The 22,294-nt window shown below is 37.1% G+C and overlaps 1 protein-coding gene across 1 annotated transcript in view; it reads right to left on the bottom strand.

Annotated features, from left to right (window-relative positions):
• ADAMTS13 (ADAM metallopeptidase with thrombospondin type 1 motif 13) overlaps window positions 1–22,294 on the bottom strand; it is a 121,212-nt gene that overhangs the window by 32,082 nt on the left and 66,836 nt on the right. The window contains exons 19-23 of the mRNA XM_053695397.1: window positions 20,683–20,818; window positions 19,929–20,049; window positions 18,842–19,021; window positions 16,807–16,996; window positions 16,528–16,657 (exon numbers count right to left, since the gene is read on the bottom strand). Of these exons, the coding sequence (XP_053551372.1) occupies window positions 16,528–16,657; window positions 16,807–16,996; window positions 18,842–19,021; window positions 19,929–20,049; window positions 20,683–20,818 (757 nt within the window). The remainder of the gene's footprint in view (window positions 1–16,527; window positions 16,658–16,806; window positions 16,997–18,841; window positions 19,022–19,928; window positions 20,050–20,682; window positions 20,819–22,294) is intronic.

Below are 22,294 nucleotides of genomic sequence, written 5' to 3'. Positions count from 1 at the left end.
AGACTGTGTTTTCAAAAATTCACAGAATGGGACTTACAAAACTTACTCTCACTGTACAGACTACATTTTCGAAAACTCATAGAACTGGACTTACAAAGCTCACTCTCACTCTATAGACTACGTTTTCAAAAACTCACAGTTTGGGACTTACAAAATTCACTCTCACTGTAGAGACCGTGTTTTTAAAAACTCACAGAATAGGATTTACAAAACTCACTCTCACTGTATAGACTACATTTTCAAAAACTACAGAATGAAACTTACAAAACTCATTCTCACTCTACAGGACTACATTTTAAAAAAGTCCCAGAATAGGACTTACAAAACTCATTCTCACTCTACAGGAATACATTTTCAAAAAACTCACAGAATGTGACTTACAAAACTCACTCTCACTGTACAGACCGTGTTTTCAAAAACTCAAATAATGGGACTTACAAAATTCAATCTCACTGTACAGAATACGTTTTCTAAAACTCACAGTTTGGGACTTACAAAATTCACTCTCACTGTATAGACTACATTTTCAAAAACTTACAGAATGGGACTGACACAGCTCAAATAATGGGACTTACAAAATTCAATCTCACTGTACAGACTACATTTTCTAAAACTCACAGTTTGGGACTTACAAAATTCACTCTCACTGTATAGACTACATTTTCAAAAACTTACAGAATGGGACTGACACAGCTCACTCTCACTGTACAGACCGAGTTTTCAAAAAATTCACAGAAAGGGACTTACAAAACTAATTCTCACTGTACAGACTACGTTTTCTAAAACTCACAGAATGGGACAAAACTCATGAAGCACAAAGGAAAGCAGCTGCAGTCCTTAAAATGAATAAACTATTTATTAAAGAATGCATACTAAAACAGACACATATACCTTAGGAGGGTCATAGATAGACTGTGATCAGAAGATTTGGCTAGTTTTTCATCTAAAAATAAGAAGAGCAGTGTGGGAAATAATTTTCTCATACCAGAAACTATTCTACTCTTCTAAAATTTTTATATTTCTTATACTGTAAATTGTGAAAACAATAAGGCACAAGGTTTAAAATGGAGTCCAAAATTGCAGAACTCACTCTACAGACCGTGTTTTTAAAAACTCACAGGATAGGACTTATAAAATTCGCTCTCTCTGTAAAGGCCGTGTTTTCAAAAACTCACAGAATGGCACTTACAAAATTCACTCTCACTGTACAGACCGTGTTTTAAAAACTCAGAGAATGGGACTTACAAAACTCACTCTCACTGTATGGACCAGATTTTTAAAAACTCAGAGAATGGGACTTACAAAACTCACTCTCACTGTATTGACTGTGTTTTTAAAAACTCACAGAATGGGACTTACAAAACTCACTTTCACTGTAGAGACTGTTTTCAAAAACTCACAGAATGGGACTTACTAAACTCATTCGAACTGTACAGACGACGTTTTCAAAAACTCACAGAATGGAAGTTACAAAACTCACTCTCACTGTATAGACTACATTTTTAAAAACTCAAAGAATGAAACTTACAAAACTCATTCTCACTCTACAGGACCACATTTTCAAAAACTCCCAGAATGGGACTTACAAAACAAATTTTCACTTTACAGGACTACATTTTTAAAAACTCACAGAATGAAACTTACAAAATTCATACACACTCTACAGGACTACGTTTTTAAAAAAAACTCAGAATAAGACTTACAAAACTCACTCTCACTGTACAGACCGTGTTTTCAAAAACTCACAGAATGGGACTTACAAAATTCACTCTCACTGTATAGACTACATTTTCAAAAACTTACAGAATGGGACTGACACAGCTCAAATAATGGGACTTACAAAATTCAATCTCACTGTACAGACTACATTTTCTAAAACTCACAGTTTGGGACTTACAAAATTCACTCTCACTGTATAGACTACATTTTCAAAAACTTACAGAATGGGACTGACACAGCTCACTCTCACTGTACAGACCGAGTTTTCAAAAAATTCACAGAAAGGGACTTACAAAACTAATTCTCACTGTACAGACTACGTTTTCTAAAACTCACAGAATGGGACAAAACTCATGAAGCACAAAGGAAAGCAGCTGCAGTCCTTAAAATGAATAAACTATTTATTAAAGAATGCATACTAAAACAGACACATATACCTTAGGAGGGTCATAGATAGACTGTGATCAGAAGATTTGGCTAGTTTTTCATCTAAAAATAAGAAGAGCAGTGTGGGAAATAATTTTCTCATACCAGAAACTATTCTACTCTTCTAAAATTTTTATATTTCTTATACTGTAAATTGTGAAAACAATAAGGCACAAGGTTTAAAATGGAGTCCAAAATTGCAGAACTCACTCTACAGACCGTGTTTTTAAAAACTCACAGGATAGGACTTATAAAATTCGCTCTCTCTGTAAAGGCCGTGTTTTCAAAAACTCACAGAATGGCACTTACAAAATTCACTCTCACTGTACAGACCGTGTTTTAAAAACTCAGAGAATGGGACTTACAAAACTCACTCTCACTGTATGGACCAGATTTTTAAAAACTCAGAGAATGGGACTTACAAAACTCACTCTCACTGTATTGACTGTGTTTTTAAAAACTCACAGAATGGGACTTACAAAACTCACTTTCACTGTAGAGACTGTTTTCAAAAACTCACAGAATGGGACTTACTAAACTCATTCGAACTGTACAGACGACGTTTTCAAAAACTCACAGAATGGAAGTTACAAAACTCACTCTCACTGTATAGACTACATTTTTAAAAACTCAAAGAATGAAACTTACAAAACTCATTCTCACTCTACAGGACCACATTTTCAAAAACTCCCAGAATGGGACTTACAAAACAAATTTTCACTTTACAGGACTACATTTTTAAAAACTCACAGAATGAAACTTACAAAATTCATACACACTCTACAGGACTACGTTTTTAAAAAAAACTCAGAATAAGACTTACAAAACTCACTCTCACTGTACAGACCGTGTTTTCAAAAACTCACAGAATGGGACTTACTAAACTCATTCAAATTGTACAGACGACGTTTTCAAAAACTCACAGAATGGAACTTACAAAACTCACTCTCACTGTATAGACTACATTTTTAAAAACTCAAAGAATGAAACTTACAAAACTCATTCTCACTCTACAGGACCACATTTTCAAAAACTCCCAGAATGGGACTTACAAAATTCATACACACTCTACAGGACTACGTTTTTAAAAAAAACTCAGAATAAGACTTACAAAATTCACTCTCACTGTACAGACTACGTTATCAAAAACTCACAGTTTGGGACTTACAAAATTCACTCTCACTGTACAGACTACGTTTTCAAAAACTCACAGTTTGGGACTTACAAAATTCACTCTCACTGTAGAGACCATGTTTTCAAAAACTCACAGAATAGGATTTACAAAACTCACTCTCACTGTACAGACCGTGTTTTCAAAAACTCACAGAATGGAACTTACAAAACTCACTCTCACTGTACAGACCGTGTTTCAAAAACTCAGAGAATAGAATTTACACAACTCACTCTCACTGTATGGACCAGATTTTTAAAAACTCAGAGAATGGGACTACGAAAACTCACTCTCACTGTATTGACTGTGTTTTTAAAAACTCACAGAATGGGACTTACAAAACTCACTTTCACTGTAGAGACTGTTTTCAAAAACTCACAGAATGGGACTTACTAAACACATTCGAACTGTACAGACTACGTTTTCAAAAACTCACAGAATGGGACTTACAAAACTCACTCTTACTGTATAGACTACATTTTCAAAAACTCACAGAATGAAACTTACAAAACTCATTCTCACTCTACAGGACTACATTTTCAAAAACTCCCAGAATGGGACTTACAAAACTCATTCTCACTCTACAGGACTACGTTTTAAAAAAACTCACAGAATGGGACTTACAAAACTCACTCTCACTGTACAGACTGTGTTTTCAAAAACTCAAAGAATGGGACTTACAAAATTCAATCTCACTGTACTGACTACGTTTTCAAAAACTCACAGTTTGGGACTTGCAAAATCACTCTCACTGTACAGACTGTGTTTTAAAATTTAAAGAATGGGACTTATAAAATTCACTCTCACTGTATAGACTACATTTTCAAAAACTTACAGAATGGGACTGACACAGCTCACTCTCACTGTACAGACCGTGTTTTTAAAACTCACAGAATGGGACTTACAAAATCCACTCTCACTGTACAGACCGAGTTTTCAAAAATTCACAGAATGGGACTTGCAAAACTAATTCTCACTGTACAGACTACGTTTTCTAAAACTCAAAGAATGGGACAAAAGTCATGAAGCACAAAGGAAAGAACCTGCAGTCCTTAAAATGAATAAACTCTTTATTAAAGAATGCATACTAAAACAGACACATATACCTTAGGAGGGTCATAGATAGACTGTGATCAGAAGATTTGGCTAGTTTTTCATCTAAAAATAAGAAGAGCAGTGTGGGAAATAATTTTCTCATACCAGAAACTATTCTACTCTTCTATTTTTTTTATATTTCTTATACTGTAAATTGTGAAACCAATAAGGCACAAGGGTTAAAATGGAGTCCAAAATTGCAGAACTCACTTTACAGACCGTGTTTTCAAAAACTCACAGGATAGGACTTACAAAACTCACTCTCATTGTACAGACCGTGTTTTAAAAACTCAGAGAATGGGACTTACAAAACTCACTCTCACTGTATGGACCAGATTTTTGAAAACTCAGAGAATGGGACTTACAAAACTCACTCAAACTGTATTGACTGTGTTTTTAAAAACTCAGAGAATGGGACTTACAAAACTTACTTTCACTGTAGAGACTGTTTTCAAAAACTCACAGAATGGGACTTACTAAACTCATTCGAACTGTACAGACGACGTTATCAAAAACTCACAGAATGGGACTTACAAAACTCACTCTCACTGTATAGACTACATTTTTAAAAACTCACAGAATGAAACTTACAAAACTCATTCTTACTCTACAGGACCACATTTTCAAAAACTCCCAGAATGGAACTTACAAAACAAATTTTCACTTTACAGGACTACATTTTTAAAAACTCACAGAATGAAACTTACAAAACTTATACACACTCTACAGGACTATGTTTATAAAAACTCACAGAATAGGACTTACAAAACTCACTCTAACTGTACAGACCGTGTTTTCAAAAACTCAAAGAATATATGGGACTTACAAAATTCACTCTCACTGTACAGACTACGTTTTCAAAAACTCACAGTTTGGGACTTACAACATTCACTCTCACTGTAGAGACCGTGTTTTCAAAAACTCACAGAATAGGATTTACAAAACTCACTCTCACTGTACAGACCATGTTTTCAAAAACTCACATAATGGCACTTACAAAACTCACTCTCACTGTAAAGACCATGTTTCAAAAACTCAGGGAATGGAACTTACAAAACTCACTCTCACTGTATGGACCAGATTTTTAAAAACTCAGAGAATGGGACTTTTTAAAAAAAACTCAGAATAAGACTTACAAAATTCACTCTCACTGTACAAACTACATTTTCAAAAACTCACACTGCTAGATTACGAGTTTTTGTCGGTAAGGCTTGCGGGGCTAACGCTCCTTTTTTTCCCACCGCTCTCTTAAGCCAATGCTGGTATTACAGTTTTTTTTAAACCTGGCGTTAGCCGCAAAAAGGTGAGTGTAGAGCAAAATTTAGCTCCACATCTCACCTCAATACCAGCGTTGCTTAAATCAAAAGCTGGCTAAACATGCTCGTGCACGATTTCCCCATAGGAAACAATGGGGCTGAGCTGGGTGAAAAAAAACTAACACCTGCAAAAAAGCAACGTTCAGCTCCTAACACAGCCCCGTTGTTTCCTATGGGGAAATAAAAGTTATGTCTACACCTAACACCCTAACATGAACCCCGAGTCTAAACACCCCTAATCTTACACTAATTAACCCCTAATCTGCTGCCCCGACATCGTCGCCACCTGCATTATACTATTAACCCCTAATTTGCTGCTCTGGACACTGCCGCCACTTACATTATACTTATAAACCCCTAATCTGCTGCCCCCAACATCGCTGACACCTACATTATAGTTATTAACCCCTAATATGCCCCCCATGTCGCTGCAACTATATTAAATTAATTAACCCCTAATCTGCAACAGCCAACGTCGCTGCCACTATAATAAAGTTATTAACCCCTAAACCGAAGTCTAACCCCCCTAATTTAAATATAATTTAAATAAATCTAAATAAAATAACTACAATTAAATAAATTATTCCTATTTAAAACTAAATAATTACCTATTCAAAAAACCATAAGATAGCTACAATATAACTGATAGTTACATTGTAGCTAGCTTATGATTTATTTTTATTTTACAGGCAACTTAGTATTTATTTTAACTAGGTACAATAGTTATTAAATAGTTATTAACTATTTAATAACTACCTAGCTAAAATAAGTACAAAATGTAAAATAAATCCTAACCTAAGTTACAATTACACCTAACACTACACTATCATTAAACTAATTACCTAAACTACCTACAATTAATTACAATTAAATTCAATAAACTAAATTACGAAAAAAACAAACACTAAATTACAAGGAAAAAAAAGAATTACAAGAATTTTAAACTAATTACACCTAATCTAATCCCCTAATAAAATACAAAATCCCCCCAAAATAATAAAATTCCTACCCTATACTAAATTACAAATAGCCCTTAAAAGGGCCTTTTGCTGGGCATTGCCCCAAAGTAATCAGCTCTTTTACCTGAAAAAGAAAAATACAATACCCCCCAACATTAAAACCCACAACCCACACACCCCTACTCTAAAACCCACCCAATCCCCCCTTAAAAAAACCTAACACTAACCCCCTGAAGATCTCCCTACCTTGAGCCGTCTTCACCCAGCCGGGCACAAGTGGACCTCCAGAGGGGCAGAAGTCTTCATCCGATCCGGGCAGAAGATCCAATCAGCCAATAGGATTGAGCTTACATTCTATTGGCTGTTCCAATCAGCCAATAGGATTTTTCCTACCTTAATTCCGATTGGCTGATAGGATTCTATCAGCCAATCGGAATTCAAGGGATGCCATCTTGGATGACGTCATTTAAAGGAACCTTCATTCTTCGTTAGGACGTCGTTTGAAGAGGATGGCTCCGCGATGGCTGGATTGAAGATGGATCCGCTCCGGATGGATGAAGATAGAAGATGCCGCTTGGATGAAGACTTGGAGGACCTCTTCTGCCCGGATCAGATGAAGACTTCTGCCCCTCTGAAGGTCCACTTGTGCCCGGCTGGGTGAAGCCGGCTCAAGGTAGGGAGATCTTCAGGGGGTTAGTGTTAGGTTTTTTAAGGGGGTTTGGGTGGGTTTTAGAGTAGGGGTGTGTGGGTGGTGGGTTTTAATGTTGGGGGGGTATTGTATGTTTTTTACAGGTAAAAGAGCTGATTACTTTGGGGCAATGCCCCTCAAAAGGCCCTTTTAAGGGCTATTTGTAATTTAGTATAGGGTAGGGAATTTTATTATTTTGGGGGGATTTTTTATTTTATTAGGGGGATTAGATTAGGTGTAATTAGTTTAAAATTCTTGTAATTCTTTTTTTTCCCTGTAATTTAGTGGGGGGTTTTTTCGTACTTTAGTTTATTTATTTTAATTGTAATTAATTGTAGGTAGTTTAGGTAATTTATTTAATGATTGTGTAGTGTTAGGTGTAATTGTAACTTGGGTTTGGATTTATTTTACAGATAATTTTGTACTTATTTTAACTATTGTACCTAGTTAAAATAAATACAAAGTTGCTTGTAAAATAAATATAAACCCCAAGCTAGCTACAATGTAACTATTAGTTATATTGTAGCTAGCTTAGGGTTTATTTTACAGGTAAGTATTTAGTTTTAAATAGGATTAATTTATTTAATTATGTTAAATTTATTTCGTTTAATTTAAATTATATTTAAGTTAGGGGGGGTTAGACTTAGGGTTAGCCCATAAAACTCTTAACTACTGACTTTTAAATGCGGTAGAAGTCTTGACAGGAGAGGGTCTACCGCTCACTTCTTCCAAGACTCGTAATACCGGCGTTAGGCAAGTCCCATTAAAAAGATAGGATACGCAATTGACGTAAGAGGATTTGCGGTAGCCTTGAGTCGCGGAAATAAAAGTGAGCGGTAGACCCATTCCTGCCTGACTCGTAATACCAGCGGGCACTAAAAAGCAGCGTTGGGACCTCTCAACGCTGCTTTTTAAGGCTAACACCAAACTCGTAATCTAGGCGACAGTTTGGGACTTACACAGCTCACTCTCACTGTACAGACCGTGTTTTAAAAAACTCACAGAATGGGACTTACAAAATCCACTCTCACTGTACAGACTGAGTTTTCAAAAATTCACAGAATGGGACTTACAAAACTAATTCTCACTGTACAGACTACGTTTTCTAAAACTCACAGAATGGGACAAAACTCATGAAGCACAAAGGAAAGCAGCTGCAGTCCTTAAAATGAATAAACTCTATTAAAGTCTAAAACAGACACATATACCTTAGGAGGGTCATAGATAGACTGTGATCAGAAGTGAACGCTATTTCAAATATAATATAAAGACCAATACATTCGAAATAGTGTTCACTTCTGATCACAGTCTATCTATGATTAAGTGCTTATAATAGCGCAAAACATGTCAGATGGAGTCCCCCTCCTAAGCTATATGTGTCCGTTTTAGTACGCATTCTTTAATAAAGAGTTTATTAATTTTAAGGACTGTTCATGCAGCTGCTTTCCTTTGTGCTTTATATGTGTCATGGGTAGTTTGCCCATTGCAGAATTGCACCCTAGCTGTCACTGGTTGGATCCCCGCACCGTTTCCTTACCTGCTAAACTAACCTGGATTTTCACTTTTGATTGGTAGCTATCCTGCTACAACTTACAAAACTCACTCTCACTGTACAGACTGTGTTTTCAAAAACTCACAGAATGGGACTTACAAAACTCACTCTCACTGTACAGACTGTGTTTTCAAAAACTCACAGAATGGGACTTACAAAACTCACTCTCACTGTACAGACTGTGTTTTCAAAAACTCACAGAATGGGACTTACAAAACTCACTCTCACTGTACAGACTGTGTTTTCAAAAACTCACAGAATGGGACTTACAAAATTACTCTCACTGTACAGACTACATTTTCGAAAACTCATAGAACTGGACTTACAAAGCTCACTCTCATTGTATAGACTACATTTTTAAAAACTCACAGGATGGGACATACAAAACTCACACTCACTGCATAGGCTACCTTTTTCACAAACTCACAGAATGGGACTTACAAAACTCACTCTCACTGTATAGACTATGGGGCCGATTTATCAGGGGCCAAACAGCCCCTGATGCCCCTGTTTCCAAGGGAGACTTCAGGCTCGCCGGAAACAGCAGTTATAAAGCCACCTCTGAGGCTGAGAACATTAATCCACCCGATACTATGCGGGGGGCATTGCACAAGCAGTTCACTAGAACTGCTTGTGCAATGCTAAATGCTGACAGCATATGCTGTCGGCATTCAGCGAAGTCTGGGGGACATGATACGCTACAGCGTATCATGTCTGCCAGACAATGATAATTCGGCCCCTTTGTTTTCAAAACTCACAGAATGAGACTTACAGAACTATCTGTATCTCACTGTACAAACTATCGGCTAGATTTAGAGTTGGGCGGTAGCCGTGAAAACCAGCGTTAGAGGCTCCTAACGCTGGTTTTTACCACCCTCTGGTATTTGGAGTCAGCCAGGAAAGGGTCTAACGCTCACTTTACAGCCGCGACTTTTCCATACCGCAGATCCCCCTACGCCATTTGCGTATCCTATCTTTTCAATGGGATCTTTCTAACGCCGGTATTTAGAGTCATGGCTGAAGTGAGCGTTAGAAATCTAACGACAAAACTCCAGCCGCAGAAAAAAGTCAGTAGTTAAGAGCTTTCTGGGCTAACGCCGGTTTATACAGCTCTTAACTACTGTGCTCTAAAGTACACTAACACCCATAAACTACCTATGTACCCCTAAACCGAGGTCCCCCCACATCGCCGCCACTCTATTAAAATGTTTTAACCCCTAATCTGCCGACCGCACGCCGCTGCCACCTACGTTATCCCTATCAACCCCTAATCTGCTGCCCCTAACACCGCCGACCCCTATATTATATTTATTAACCCCTAATCTGCCCCCCTCAATGTCGCCTCCACCTGCCTACACTTATTAACCCCTAATCTGCCGACCACACGCCGCTGCCACCTATGTTATCCCTATGAACCCCTAATCTGCTGCCCCTAACACCGCCGACCCCTATTTTATATTTATTAACCCCTAATCTGCCCCCGTCAACGTCGCCTCCACCTGCCTACACTTATTAACCCCTAATCTGCTGACTGGACCGCGCCGCTATTATAATAAAGTTATTAACCCCTAATCCGCCTCACTCCCGCCTCAATAACCCTATAATAAATAGTATTAACCCCTAATCTGCCCTCCCTAACATCGCCGACACCTAACTTCAAGCATTAACCCCTAATCTGCCGACTGGAGCTCACCGCTACTATAATAAATTTTTTAACCCCTAAAGCTAATTCTAACCCTAACCCTAACACCCCCCTAACTTAAACATAATTTTAATATAATGAAATAAATTAACTCTTATTAAATAAATTATTCCTATTTAAAGCTAAATACTTACCTGTAAAATAAACCCTAATATAGCTACAATATAACGAATAATTATATTGTAGCTATTTTAGGATTTATATTTATTTTACATGTAACTTTGTAATTATTTTAACCAGGTGCAATAGCTATTAAATAGTTAATAACTATTTAATAGCTAAAATAGTTAAAATAATTACAAAATTACCTGTAAAATAAATCCTAACCTAAGTTACAATTAAACCTAACACTACACTATCAATAAATTAATTAAATAAACTACCTACAAATAAATACAATTAAACCTAACACTACACTATCAATAAATTAATTAAATAAACTACCTACAAATAAATACAATTAAACCTAACACTACACTATCAATAAATTAATTAAATAAAATACATACAAATAACTACAATGAAATAAACTAACTAAAGTACAAAAAATAAAAAAGAACTAAGTTACAAAAAATAAAAAAATATTTACAAACATTAGAAAAATATTACAACAATTTTAAACTAATTACACCTACTCTAAGCCCCCTAATAAAATAACAAAGACCCCCAAAATAAAAAAATGCCCTACCCTATTCTAAAATTAAAAAAGTTCAAAGCTCTTTTACCTTACCAGCCCTGAAAATGGCCCTTTGCGGGCATGCCTCAAAGAATTCAGCTCTTTTGCCTGTAAAAAAAAAACATACAATACCCCCCCCCAACATTACAACCCACCACCCACATACCCCTAATCTAACCCAAACCCCCCTTAAATAAACCTAACACTAAGCCCCTGAAGATCTCCCTACCTTGTCTTCACCTCACCGGGTTCAGCGATCGGTCCAGAAGAGGGTCCGAAGTCTTGATCCAAGCGGCGGCTGAAGAACTCCATCATCGGGCTGATTCCATAAGCCAATCAGAATATTCCTACCTTAATTCCGATTGGCTGATAGAATCCTATCAGCCAATCGGAATTCGAGGGACGCCATCTTGGATGACGTCATTTAAAGGAACCGTCATTCGGCGAGTAGGCGTCGCTTGAAGAGGTTGGATCCGCGTCGGCTGGGAAGAAGATGGCTCCGCTCCGGAAGAAAGAAGATTGAAGATGCGGCTTGATAGAAGACTTCATCCCGATGATGGACTTCCTACTTCAGCCCGATGATGGAGTTCTTCAGCCGCAGCTTGGATCAAGACTTCGGACCCTCTTCAGGACCGATCGCTGAACCCGGTGAGGTGAAGACAAGGTAGGGAGATCTTCAGGGGCTTAGTGTTAGGTTTATTTAAGGGGGGTTTGGGTTAGATTAGGGGTATGTGGGTGGTGGGTTGTAATGTTGGGGGGGGGGTATTGTATGGGGTTTTTTTACAGGCAAAAGGGCATGCCCCGCAAAGGGCCCTTTTTTTGAACTTTTTAAATTTTAGAATAGGGTATGGCATTTTTTTTATTTTGGGGGGCTTTGTTATTTTATTAGGGGGCTTAGAGTAGGTGTAATTAGTTTAAAATTGTTGTAATATTTTTCTAATGTTTGTAAATATTTTTTTATTTTTTGTAACTTAGTTCTTTTTTATTTTTTGTACTTTAGTTAGTTTATTTCATTGTAGTTATTTGTAGATATTTTATTTAATTAATTTATTGATAGTGTAGTGTTAGGTTTAATTGTATTTATTTGTAGGTAGTTTATTTAATTAATTTATTGATAGTGTAGTGTTAGGTTTAATTGTAACTTAGGTTAGGATTTATTTTACAGGTAATTTTGTAATTATTTTAACTATTTTAGCTATTACATAGTTATTAACTATTTAATAGCTATTGTACCTGTTTAAAATAATTACAAAGTTGCCTGTAAAATAAATATTAATCCTAAAATAGCTACAATATAATTATAATTTATATTGTAGCTATATTAGGGTTTATTTTACAGGTAAGTATTTAGCTTTAAATAGGAATAATTTATATAATAAGAGTTAATTTATTTCGTTAGATTTAAATTATATTTAACTTAGGGGGGTGTTAGTGTTAGGGTTAGACTTAGCTTTAGGGGTTAATCCATTTATTAGACTAGCGGCGAGATCCGATCGGCAGATTAGGGGTTAATTATTGTAGGTAGCTGGCGGCGACGTTGTGGGGGGCAGATTAGGGGTTAATAAATATAATATAATATAGGGGTCGGCGGTGTTAGGGGCAGCAGATTAGGGGTACATAGGTATAATGTAGGATGCGGCGGTATACGGAGCGGCAGATTAGGGGTTAAAAAAATATGCAGGTGTCAGCGATAGCGGGGGCGGCAGATTAGGGGTTAATAAGTGTAAGGTTAGGGGTGTTTAGACTCAGGGTACATGTTAGAGTGTTAGGTGCAGACGTAGGAAGTGCTTCCCCATAGTAAACAATGGGGCTGCTTTTTTGCAGGTGTTAGGTTTTTTTTCAGCTCAAACAGCCCCATTGTTTCCTATGGGGGAATCGTGCACTAGCACGTTTTTGATGCTGGCCGCGTCCATAAGACCCGCTGGTATCGAGAGTTGCAGTAGCGGTAAATATGCTCTACGCTCCCTTTTTGGAGCCTAACGCAGCCATTCTGTGAACTCTAAATACCAGCGGTATTTAAAAGGTGCGGGGGGAAAAAAGCACGCGTAGCTAACGCACCCCTTTGGCCGCAGAACTCTAAATCTAGCCGTATGTTTTCAAAAACTCACAGAGTGGGACTCACTCTTACTGTACAGACTGTCGGCTAGATTACGTGTTGTGCATTAAGGTAAAAAAACAGCGTTAAGAGGTCCTAATGCTGCTTTTTTTCGCCCACTGTTATTACGAATCTTGCAGGTTTAGGGGCACCGCACACTTCTTTGGCCTTACCGCAAAATGACTTACATAAACTTCGTAAAGTCTTTTTTCTATGGGACTTCCATAGCGCCGGTATTACGAGTCTGTCCTGGGAGGCCAAAAAGTGAGCGGTACACCCTACCCCGTCAAGAGTCCTAACGCATTTAAAAGTCAGTAGTTAAGAGTTTTATGGTACAACGCCGTAGCATAAAACTCATAACTAAAGTGCTAAAAAGTACACTAACATCCATAAACTACCTATTAACCCCAAAACCGCAAACACTATAATAAATTTTTTAACCCCTAATCTGCTGCTCCGGACATCGCTGCAACTATAATAAACATATTAACCCCTAAACTGCCGCACTCCCGCCTTGCAAACACTAGTTAAATATTATTAACCCCTAATCTGCCGTCCCTAACATTGCCACCACCTCACTACATTTATTAACCGCTAATCTGCCGCCCCCAACGTCGCCGTCACTATACTAAATTTATTAACCCCTAAACCTAAGTCTAACCCTAACACCCCTAACGTAAATATAATTACAATAAATCTAACTAAATATTCCTATCATTAACTAAATAATACTTACCTATAAAATAAACCCTAAGATAGCTACAATATAACTAATAGTTACATTGTAGCTAGCTTAGGTTTTATTTTTATTTTACAGGCAAGTTTGTATTTATTTTAACTAGGTATAATAGTTATTAAATAGTTATTAACTATTTAATAACTACCTAGCTAAATACAAAAGTACGTGTAAAATAAAACCTAACCTAAGTTACAATAACACCTAACCTAAAAACAATTAAATAAATTAAATTAAATTAGCTAAAATACAAAAAAAAACACTAACTTACAGAAAATAATAAACCAATTACAAGATATTTAAACTAATTACACCTAATCTAATAGCCCTATCAAAATAAAAAAGCCCTCCCAAATAAAAAAAACCCTATCCTAAACTAAACTGTCAATAGCCCTTAAAAGGGCCTTTTGTGGGGCATTGCTCCAAAGTAATCAGCTCTTTTACCTGTAAAAAAAAATACAAACAACCCCCCCAACAGTAAAACCCACCACCCACACAACCAACCCCCCAAATAAAATCCTATCTAAAAAAAACTAAGCTCCCCATTGCCCTGAAAAGGGCATTTGGATGGGCATTGCCCTTAAAAGGGCAGTTAGCTCTTTTGCGGCCCAAACCCTAATCTAAAAAATAAAACCCACACAATACACCCTTAAAAAACCTAACACTAACCCCCTGAAGATCCACTTACTGTTCTGAAGGCTGGACATCCATCCTCAAGGAAGCGGCAGAAGTCTTCATCCAACCAGGCCGAAGTCCTCAACGAAGCCAGGAGAAGTCTTCATCCAAACCGGGCGAAGTGGTCCTCCAGACGGGCAGAAGTCTTCATTACTTTGGGGCAATGCCCCGCAAAAGGCCATTTTAAGGGCTATTGATAGTTTATTTTAGGATAGAGTTTTTTTTTTATTTTGGGGGGCTTTTTTATTTTGATAGGGCTATTAGATTAGCTGTAATTAGTTTAAAGATCTGTAATTTGTTTATTATTTTCTGTAATTTAGTGGGGGGTTTTGTTGTACTTTAGCTAATTTAATTTAATTTATTTAATTGTTGTTAATTTAGTTAATTTATTTAATTATAGTGTAGTGTTAGGTGTTAGTGTAACTTAGGTTAGGTTTTATTTTACAGGTACTTTTGTATTTATTTTAGCTAGGCAGTTATTAAATAGGTAATAACTATTTAATAACTATTCTACCTAGTTAAAATAAATACAAACTTGCCTGTAAAATAAAAATAAACCCTAAGATGGCTACAATGTAACTATTAGTTATATTGTAGCTAGCTTAGGGTTTATTTTATAGGTAAGTATTTAGTTTTAAATAGAAATTATTTAGTTAATGATAGGAATTTTTAGTTAGATTTATTGTAATTATATTTAAGTTAGGGGGTGTTAGGGTTAGACTTAGGTTTAGGGGTTAATACAGTTAGTATAGTGGCGGCGACATTGAGGGGGGGCGATTAGGGGTAAATAAATGTAGGTAGGTTGCGGCGATGTTAGGGATGGCAGTTTAGGGGTAAATAATATTTAACTGTTTGCGAGGTGGGAGTGTGGCGGTTTAGGGGTTAATATGTTTATTATAGTGACGGCGACGTTGGGGGCAGCAGATTAGGGGTTAATAAGTGTAGGTAGGTTGCGGCAACATTGGGGGCGTCAGATTAGGGGTTAATATAATGTAGGTGTCGGCGATGTTGGGGCCAGCAGATTAGGGGTTCATAAGTATAATGTAGGTGGCGGCAGTGTCCGGAGCGGCAGATTAGGAGTTAATAAATATAATGCAAGTGTTGGCGATGTCGGGGGTGGCAGATTAGGGTTAATAAGTGTAAGATTAGGGGTGTTTAGACTCGGGGTTCATGTTAGGGTGTTAGGTGTAGACATAAATTTTATTTCCCCATAGGAATCAATAGGGCTACGTTACTGAGTTTTACGCTGCTTTTTTGCAGGTGTTAGACTTTTTCTCAGCCGGCTCTCCCCATTGATTCCTATGGGGAAATCATGCACAAGCACGTACGACCAGCTCACCGCTGACTTAAGCAGCGCTGGTATTGGAGTGTGTTAAGGAGCAAAATTTTGTTCAATGCTCACTTCTTGCCTTTTAACGCCGGGTTTGTAAAAACCTGTAATACCAGCGCTGTAGGTAAGTGGGCGGTGAGAGCAAACTGCTCGTTAGCACCGCACAGCCTCTAACGCAAAACTCGTAATATGGCCGTGTGTTTTTTAAAAAACTTACAGAATGGGATTTACAAAACTCACTCTCACTGTATAGACCGTGTTTTCAAAAACGTACAGTTTCTGATAGGCTGTACTAGACAGCTAAATTTTACAGAGCACAGACTGTAAGATTCAGGTAGTGTACTACATATTTTGACGAAAAAAATGCCTGGCTTTATAGATATTTACCTGTTCCACAGGTGACCGAGCATTGCCCCATTACAGGACTCCACACATACACCTGCATCTCCTTCATCGAGAGGGGCTCTTCGTTTAACATGGTGCTCTCAGACCAGGTGAGCTGTTTCCCTGAAGCCATCTGTGTAGAAGGCAAGCCTATGGTTACAAATACCTCTGTTGACAGATTTCTTATAATATCATATATTACATCTATATCATATTATCTATGTGACAACATTGTTAGAAAAAAATAACTAAATGACACTGAAGTACTTAGATATAACTTACTGTGTTCCATCCAATGGGGCATACGCTCACCACACAGTGTACCATAGCTGGGGGCTTCTCTTGCCCTAAGCAGTGTATATCTTCTACTGTTGACTCCAGACCAGCCTGAAACCGGACACAAGTGACATTCCTCTTAGCCAATCCTGACCCACAGACTGCTAAGCAGGCTCCGTGTTCCGACACCTCCCACCTAACATAAGGAGATTACTTATGATACAAAAATCCTAACATGTAATTGTAGCATGAAATATATACAAATAGTTTACAGCAGTTTAATTTTTCTTTAAAGAAAAACTTGAATTGCTTAAGTTACAATGCATACACAAGCACAAAAAATGGGACTCTTAAAGGGACACAATATATGTTAAAGAGTAGCAACTAAATATATTAAAGTCTTTTATTTGCAGGTAGAAAGGTTGAATAAAGCTGTTTAAACTTAAAGTGAAATTAACAGGACAAATTCCACTGACAAAAATGGTTTATTCAGACCCAAAATGTCCATTTCTAAAAATATAAAAATAAAAAAATCACTTTTAGAGCCAATTTTGAGCATTATCTAATTTTAAGAAAATAATTGTGCAATAATAACATTTCTTACAATAAAAAAGTGAGTGTGTCAGTGTAAGGATCCTTCAGATATTTTGCTATAAAACCAATTCTGGCCGGTAGTCTTGTTATCCCGGCATCAAGTGGAGTGATAACGAAAAATCTTAGGGATAGTAGCATTAGGACCCAGGAGAGGATATGTTGAGCACCTGGAGGAAAACCCCTGGAGTAAGTAACCAGAAAATGACCGGAAAGGTCAAGGCAGAGATTCGACAGGCCAGAGATCAAACCAAACGGTAACAGAATCAGAGTCCACAAGCTTAGTCAGGGATTTCCAAGGTCAAAATCAATCGGGCAACAAACAGAGTAGAATCAGCAGACAGAAGAATGGTCAAAAGAGGTCTGAGTCACAAGCCAAAAACGATATCCAATATAAGTATAAGGCACACCCAAGAGCAAAATGTAATACTAGTGCAATGAGAAAGAGAAGCAAAATGGCTTTTAAAGGAAAAAGGGCGCCAAAGATGATGCGAGACGTGCAGCATAATAACTATCACGACGAGCAACACAAACGTGAGGCATCAATGATGATGCGAGACGTGCAGCGTAATAACTATCGCGACTAGCAACCCAACGTCATACTTACCCAGCATCATAACAGTCATATAACAAATGATGTCATTAAACTAAGGAGCCACTGTGCAGGCATGTGAAATCACCATCCATTACCACCACCAAAGGGAACCTCTAGTAATCCATTTCCATCCTCAGCACTGCTAAACCATTTGAGTGCATATGTTATCATGATGGATATACTGGTCCCAACTGCTCAATCAATATATTGTCACTTTTAATATTTGAAAAGTATTGTTTTCAACAACAATTATTTTTATTGCTTTAAAGCATTGTTTTCAGTTTGGCGTGATCTTACAAAAAAAGCACAAGCACTATAAAATGCACTTTCATGACAATGTTTGGACTTGCATTAAGGGGTACTTAGCGTGCATGAATTTCATCACCTCATCACTTGAAAGCACATTTTTGAAACAGCAATACAATGTAACCTATACTAAAGAATTGATTCCTATTTTTCAAGTACCTCCCGCACTTGTGTTAGTAAGCACCCACTGGTTTAATTGACACACAAAACAAGAAAGCAGAACCATTCTATTTAACACAGGAGAAATGTCACAATATGTGATCAAAGTCATTTGTGATCAAAATATAAGCTAACGGTAAATTTGACAAAAGGAAATAGAAACTTGTGGATTTTAGTTTTAAGGAACAATAAAAAAAAAACAGTTCAACTACAGTTAGCATGTCCACAACATTACTAGTTTATCTATATTTTTTCTGAAAATAATAGATAAATATGTATTATATTAAATTTTTAGGATGAATCTTGTTTGTAGCATTTTTTCATAACCTCAATAAAAACTATTTAAAAAAAATAAAAATGTTTTAGATGTATAACAACTATGTGTATTACCTTGCAGGACAGGGTTCTTGGGCACAGCTGGATATGGTTTCAGGGTGAGGCAAGTGGGCACAATTCTCATCAGACAGAATGTTCTCTGTATCATGCTGTTTCTGCATACAGCGCACGGTCCTGTGCATCACGCCGCCACCACAACTCGCTGTGCACTGAGAAGACTCCATCACTACCCACCTAGCAAATCACACAAAGAGTGATGGTGATGAACAAACACAGTTAGTTTGGGTAATTAGAAATGCAAAAATACCATAGACTAAACCAATATTAGTTTTCCTTTTTTTATTCATAATATCCTGTATGATTTGTGATTTGAACAAGATTGAGTGTAGGGTTACCGCCCAGCCAGTATTTTACAGACTATTTTTAAGGTTCAGGTTAAATAAAGATTAAATATAGAATGAAAGATGTTAACATGATCAAACTTGTAAGTGTATTGGAATCTAATTATAAACCAATGATCATTTAAAATAATTCCTAGCAGCTTTAGTTCCCGTTTTATTAACATATATTGTTTTATTAGCATATAATGTATGCTAATGGTCATGGCCGAGAAAAGGTGGCGGCCCTCATTAACGGGATATGAAACCCATATAATTTCTTTTGTGCTTCAGACAGAGCATAACATTTTCAACAAGTTTCCAATTTATTTCTATTATCAAATTTGCTTCACTCACACGTTATTCTTCATTGAAGAGATACATAGGTAGACATCTGAAGCACTACATGACAAGAAATAGTGCTACAATCTAGCTCTCTTGCAAATGGATATCATTTTTGCGAGACTACTTCCTTATAGTGCTCCAGACATGGGCAGGCTCCTGAGCTTATGTCCCTGCTTTTCAACAAAGGATGCCAAGAGAACAAAGAAAAAATTCTAATAGAAGTAAATTAGAAAGTTGTTTAAAACCACATGCGTTATCTGAATGATGAAAGAAAAACTTTTAGTGACGGTCTTGTACTCTATATGATTTGGCTTGTTGCTAAAATCTTGATGTAGTGTTTCAACAAATAATGTAACTCCTATCTCTAGAAAACCATTGGTGCGATTAAATCCTATTAAAATTATATATATGTCACCAACCTGGGGGGGCAGGGGTCAACTCCACAGGGCTCTTGGAATGATGGAGGAAGTAATGAATTATTACAGGCCTCAGAAAAAGCTGTTTCTTGGTCAGTGCACACGTAGGACACCAACCGGGAACCTATAGAGAGAGTAATGGTATCTTATTTAACTTTATAAATAAGATCTTTATAGGTATATAGGGAAGGAAAATAAAGTCCTGGGAACTGGGTTTGACACGTTCGTTACTCAATGCATATGGGTCTCACCAGGCTTAAATGGTAGACCTTGGGAGGCAAAGTCCAAAAGAGTGAGGAAAATTATTAGAAGGAAAAAACTATTCAGCGAATCAACTTTAGTTTTACAACCATACAAAAGGGAACGATGGACAATTCATATTTTTCTGCCTAATAAAAACAATGAAGTGTTTTTTTGAAGTGTAGATTTTGATAGCAGATAAGAACCATAGGTCAAAATCTGCTAAAAGTGTAAACGCATCTAATTCACAGGATAGACTTATGTTTATCCCAGGGATTCTTAGAGTACCCCACAGTGTTTGTCATTTCCAACTCTAATGGAGGTTTATTCATGAATCAACCACCCCTTCTGTGAAGTTCTGTAGCAAATTACTCATGAACCTACTACCCTTAAGCTTGAGATCATGACCCTTTGTTATGCTTCCTAATTATTTGTTCCTGTCATCTTGTGACCTATGGTCGAGGGGAAAAAAGTGCTAACACCATTCTAGGGATTTGTATACTTTATTTGTTCCTACCTCCACCACAAGTGACAGAGCAGGTTCCATGCACAGCTTTCCATGTATGTTCTTGATTAGTTTTTGGAATAAAATAACTGTATGTGATGTCAGGATTTGTAACGTCTCCATACTCTGGCCCATATTTTCTGTAAACCTAGAATAAATCCCAATAAAAAACATAATCAGACAAAAGACATTACGGTCCGATTGTTTTTAATTGCAAATAAAATATATTAATATCCCAATAACAGAAAACTGCCCCTTATTCCAATCAAGATTTCCCATACAAAGGGTTTTATGTGGATTTGTGGTTGAACATTCAAATTGGAAGCCATTTTAATCCATTTGAACCACCAAAATCTCTAATTTTATCACAAGTTTTTTTAATTACATTTGTGATATGCTAACACCCCCTATATCTTACATATGGCCAACTTCATAGCAGTATTCCAATTCATTATGGTTTTCTAATGTTTAATTCAACAGCTTTAACAACTTCAAAGTCATTTTGGGTGTTTTAAACAGAGGAGATGGAGAGGGAGGGAGGGATGGGGTGCTACACTACAAAAAAGGCTGGGAATATGGGGGGTGGGGGTTCCTTGTTAACTATAGCCAGGAGGGGGCAGATGGGGGGACCACTACACTACAGCAAAAATATATAATTAAAAAAATATTAATAAATATAACCATAAATTATGTACTGGCTGACAGCTGACTGGTGGCTATTTGTGGGAGGGGGAGGGTTAGAGAGCTATTTGCGTAGATGAGGGAGGTGGGAGGGTTGAGGAGGATCACTACGCTGCAGAATTTTTTTTATATAAATAATAATAAATTTTTTTTAAAAACTATGGCAACGAAGAAAATTTTATAATAGAAGTAAAATGGAAACATTTTCAAAAGTGTATCAGAGAATTGACCCTTGACAAAGGTCTGATTGTAAGACCGAACCGTTGGGAATGTGATATTAACCAGATTGTACCGGAAATAAAAACGTTGAAGTGAAGCTTGAGTGCCTGGGTATTTTTGATACTTATGGGGCTGATTTAACAATCTCCGTATCGGACCCAATGCCTCTGTTTCTGCGCGAGCCTTCAGGCTTGCCGGAAACAGGAGTTAAGAAGCAGTCGTCTTAAGACCGCTGCTCCTTAACTCATCCGCTGCCTCTGAGGCTACGGACAGCAATCCGCCCGATCTAATACAATCGGGTTGATTGACATCCCCTGCATGAATCTGCAGGGGCGGCATTGCGCAAGCAGTTCACCAGAACTGATTGTGCAATGTTAAATGCTGACATCGTATACTGTCGACATTTAGCGATGCAGCAAATCATGTCCGCCCGGGGTATGATAAATCTATCCCTATATATATATATATATATATATATATATATATATATATATACATATATATTATATGTGTGTATACATGTGTACTTGTGTGTTTATATGTGTATATATTTTGGAAAAATGGTGCTGATAGACTTGCTTGATGCAGGTTTTCCACAAACCTTCAATCTGTAAAAAATGCAATATCTGCACTAAAACGAGGTACGCTTGTAAATGCTCTCTATCAGCTTAGCACTTGAGTGTTATCTGACATGAATTTTAGAGAGAACACCCTTCTATGAAGA

The sequence above is a fragment of the Bombina bombina genome, chromosome 12 (genome assembly GCF_027579735.1).
Source record: "Bombina bombina isolate aBomBom1 chromosome 12, aBomBom1.pri, whole genome shotgun sequence".
NCBI classification, from domain to species: Eukaryota; Metazoa; Chordata; class Amphibia; order Anura; family Bombinatoridae; genus Bombina; species Bombina bombina.
Note: the sequence above shows the minus strand (reverse complement) of the source record. Positions and strands in the feature narration are given on the sequence as shown.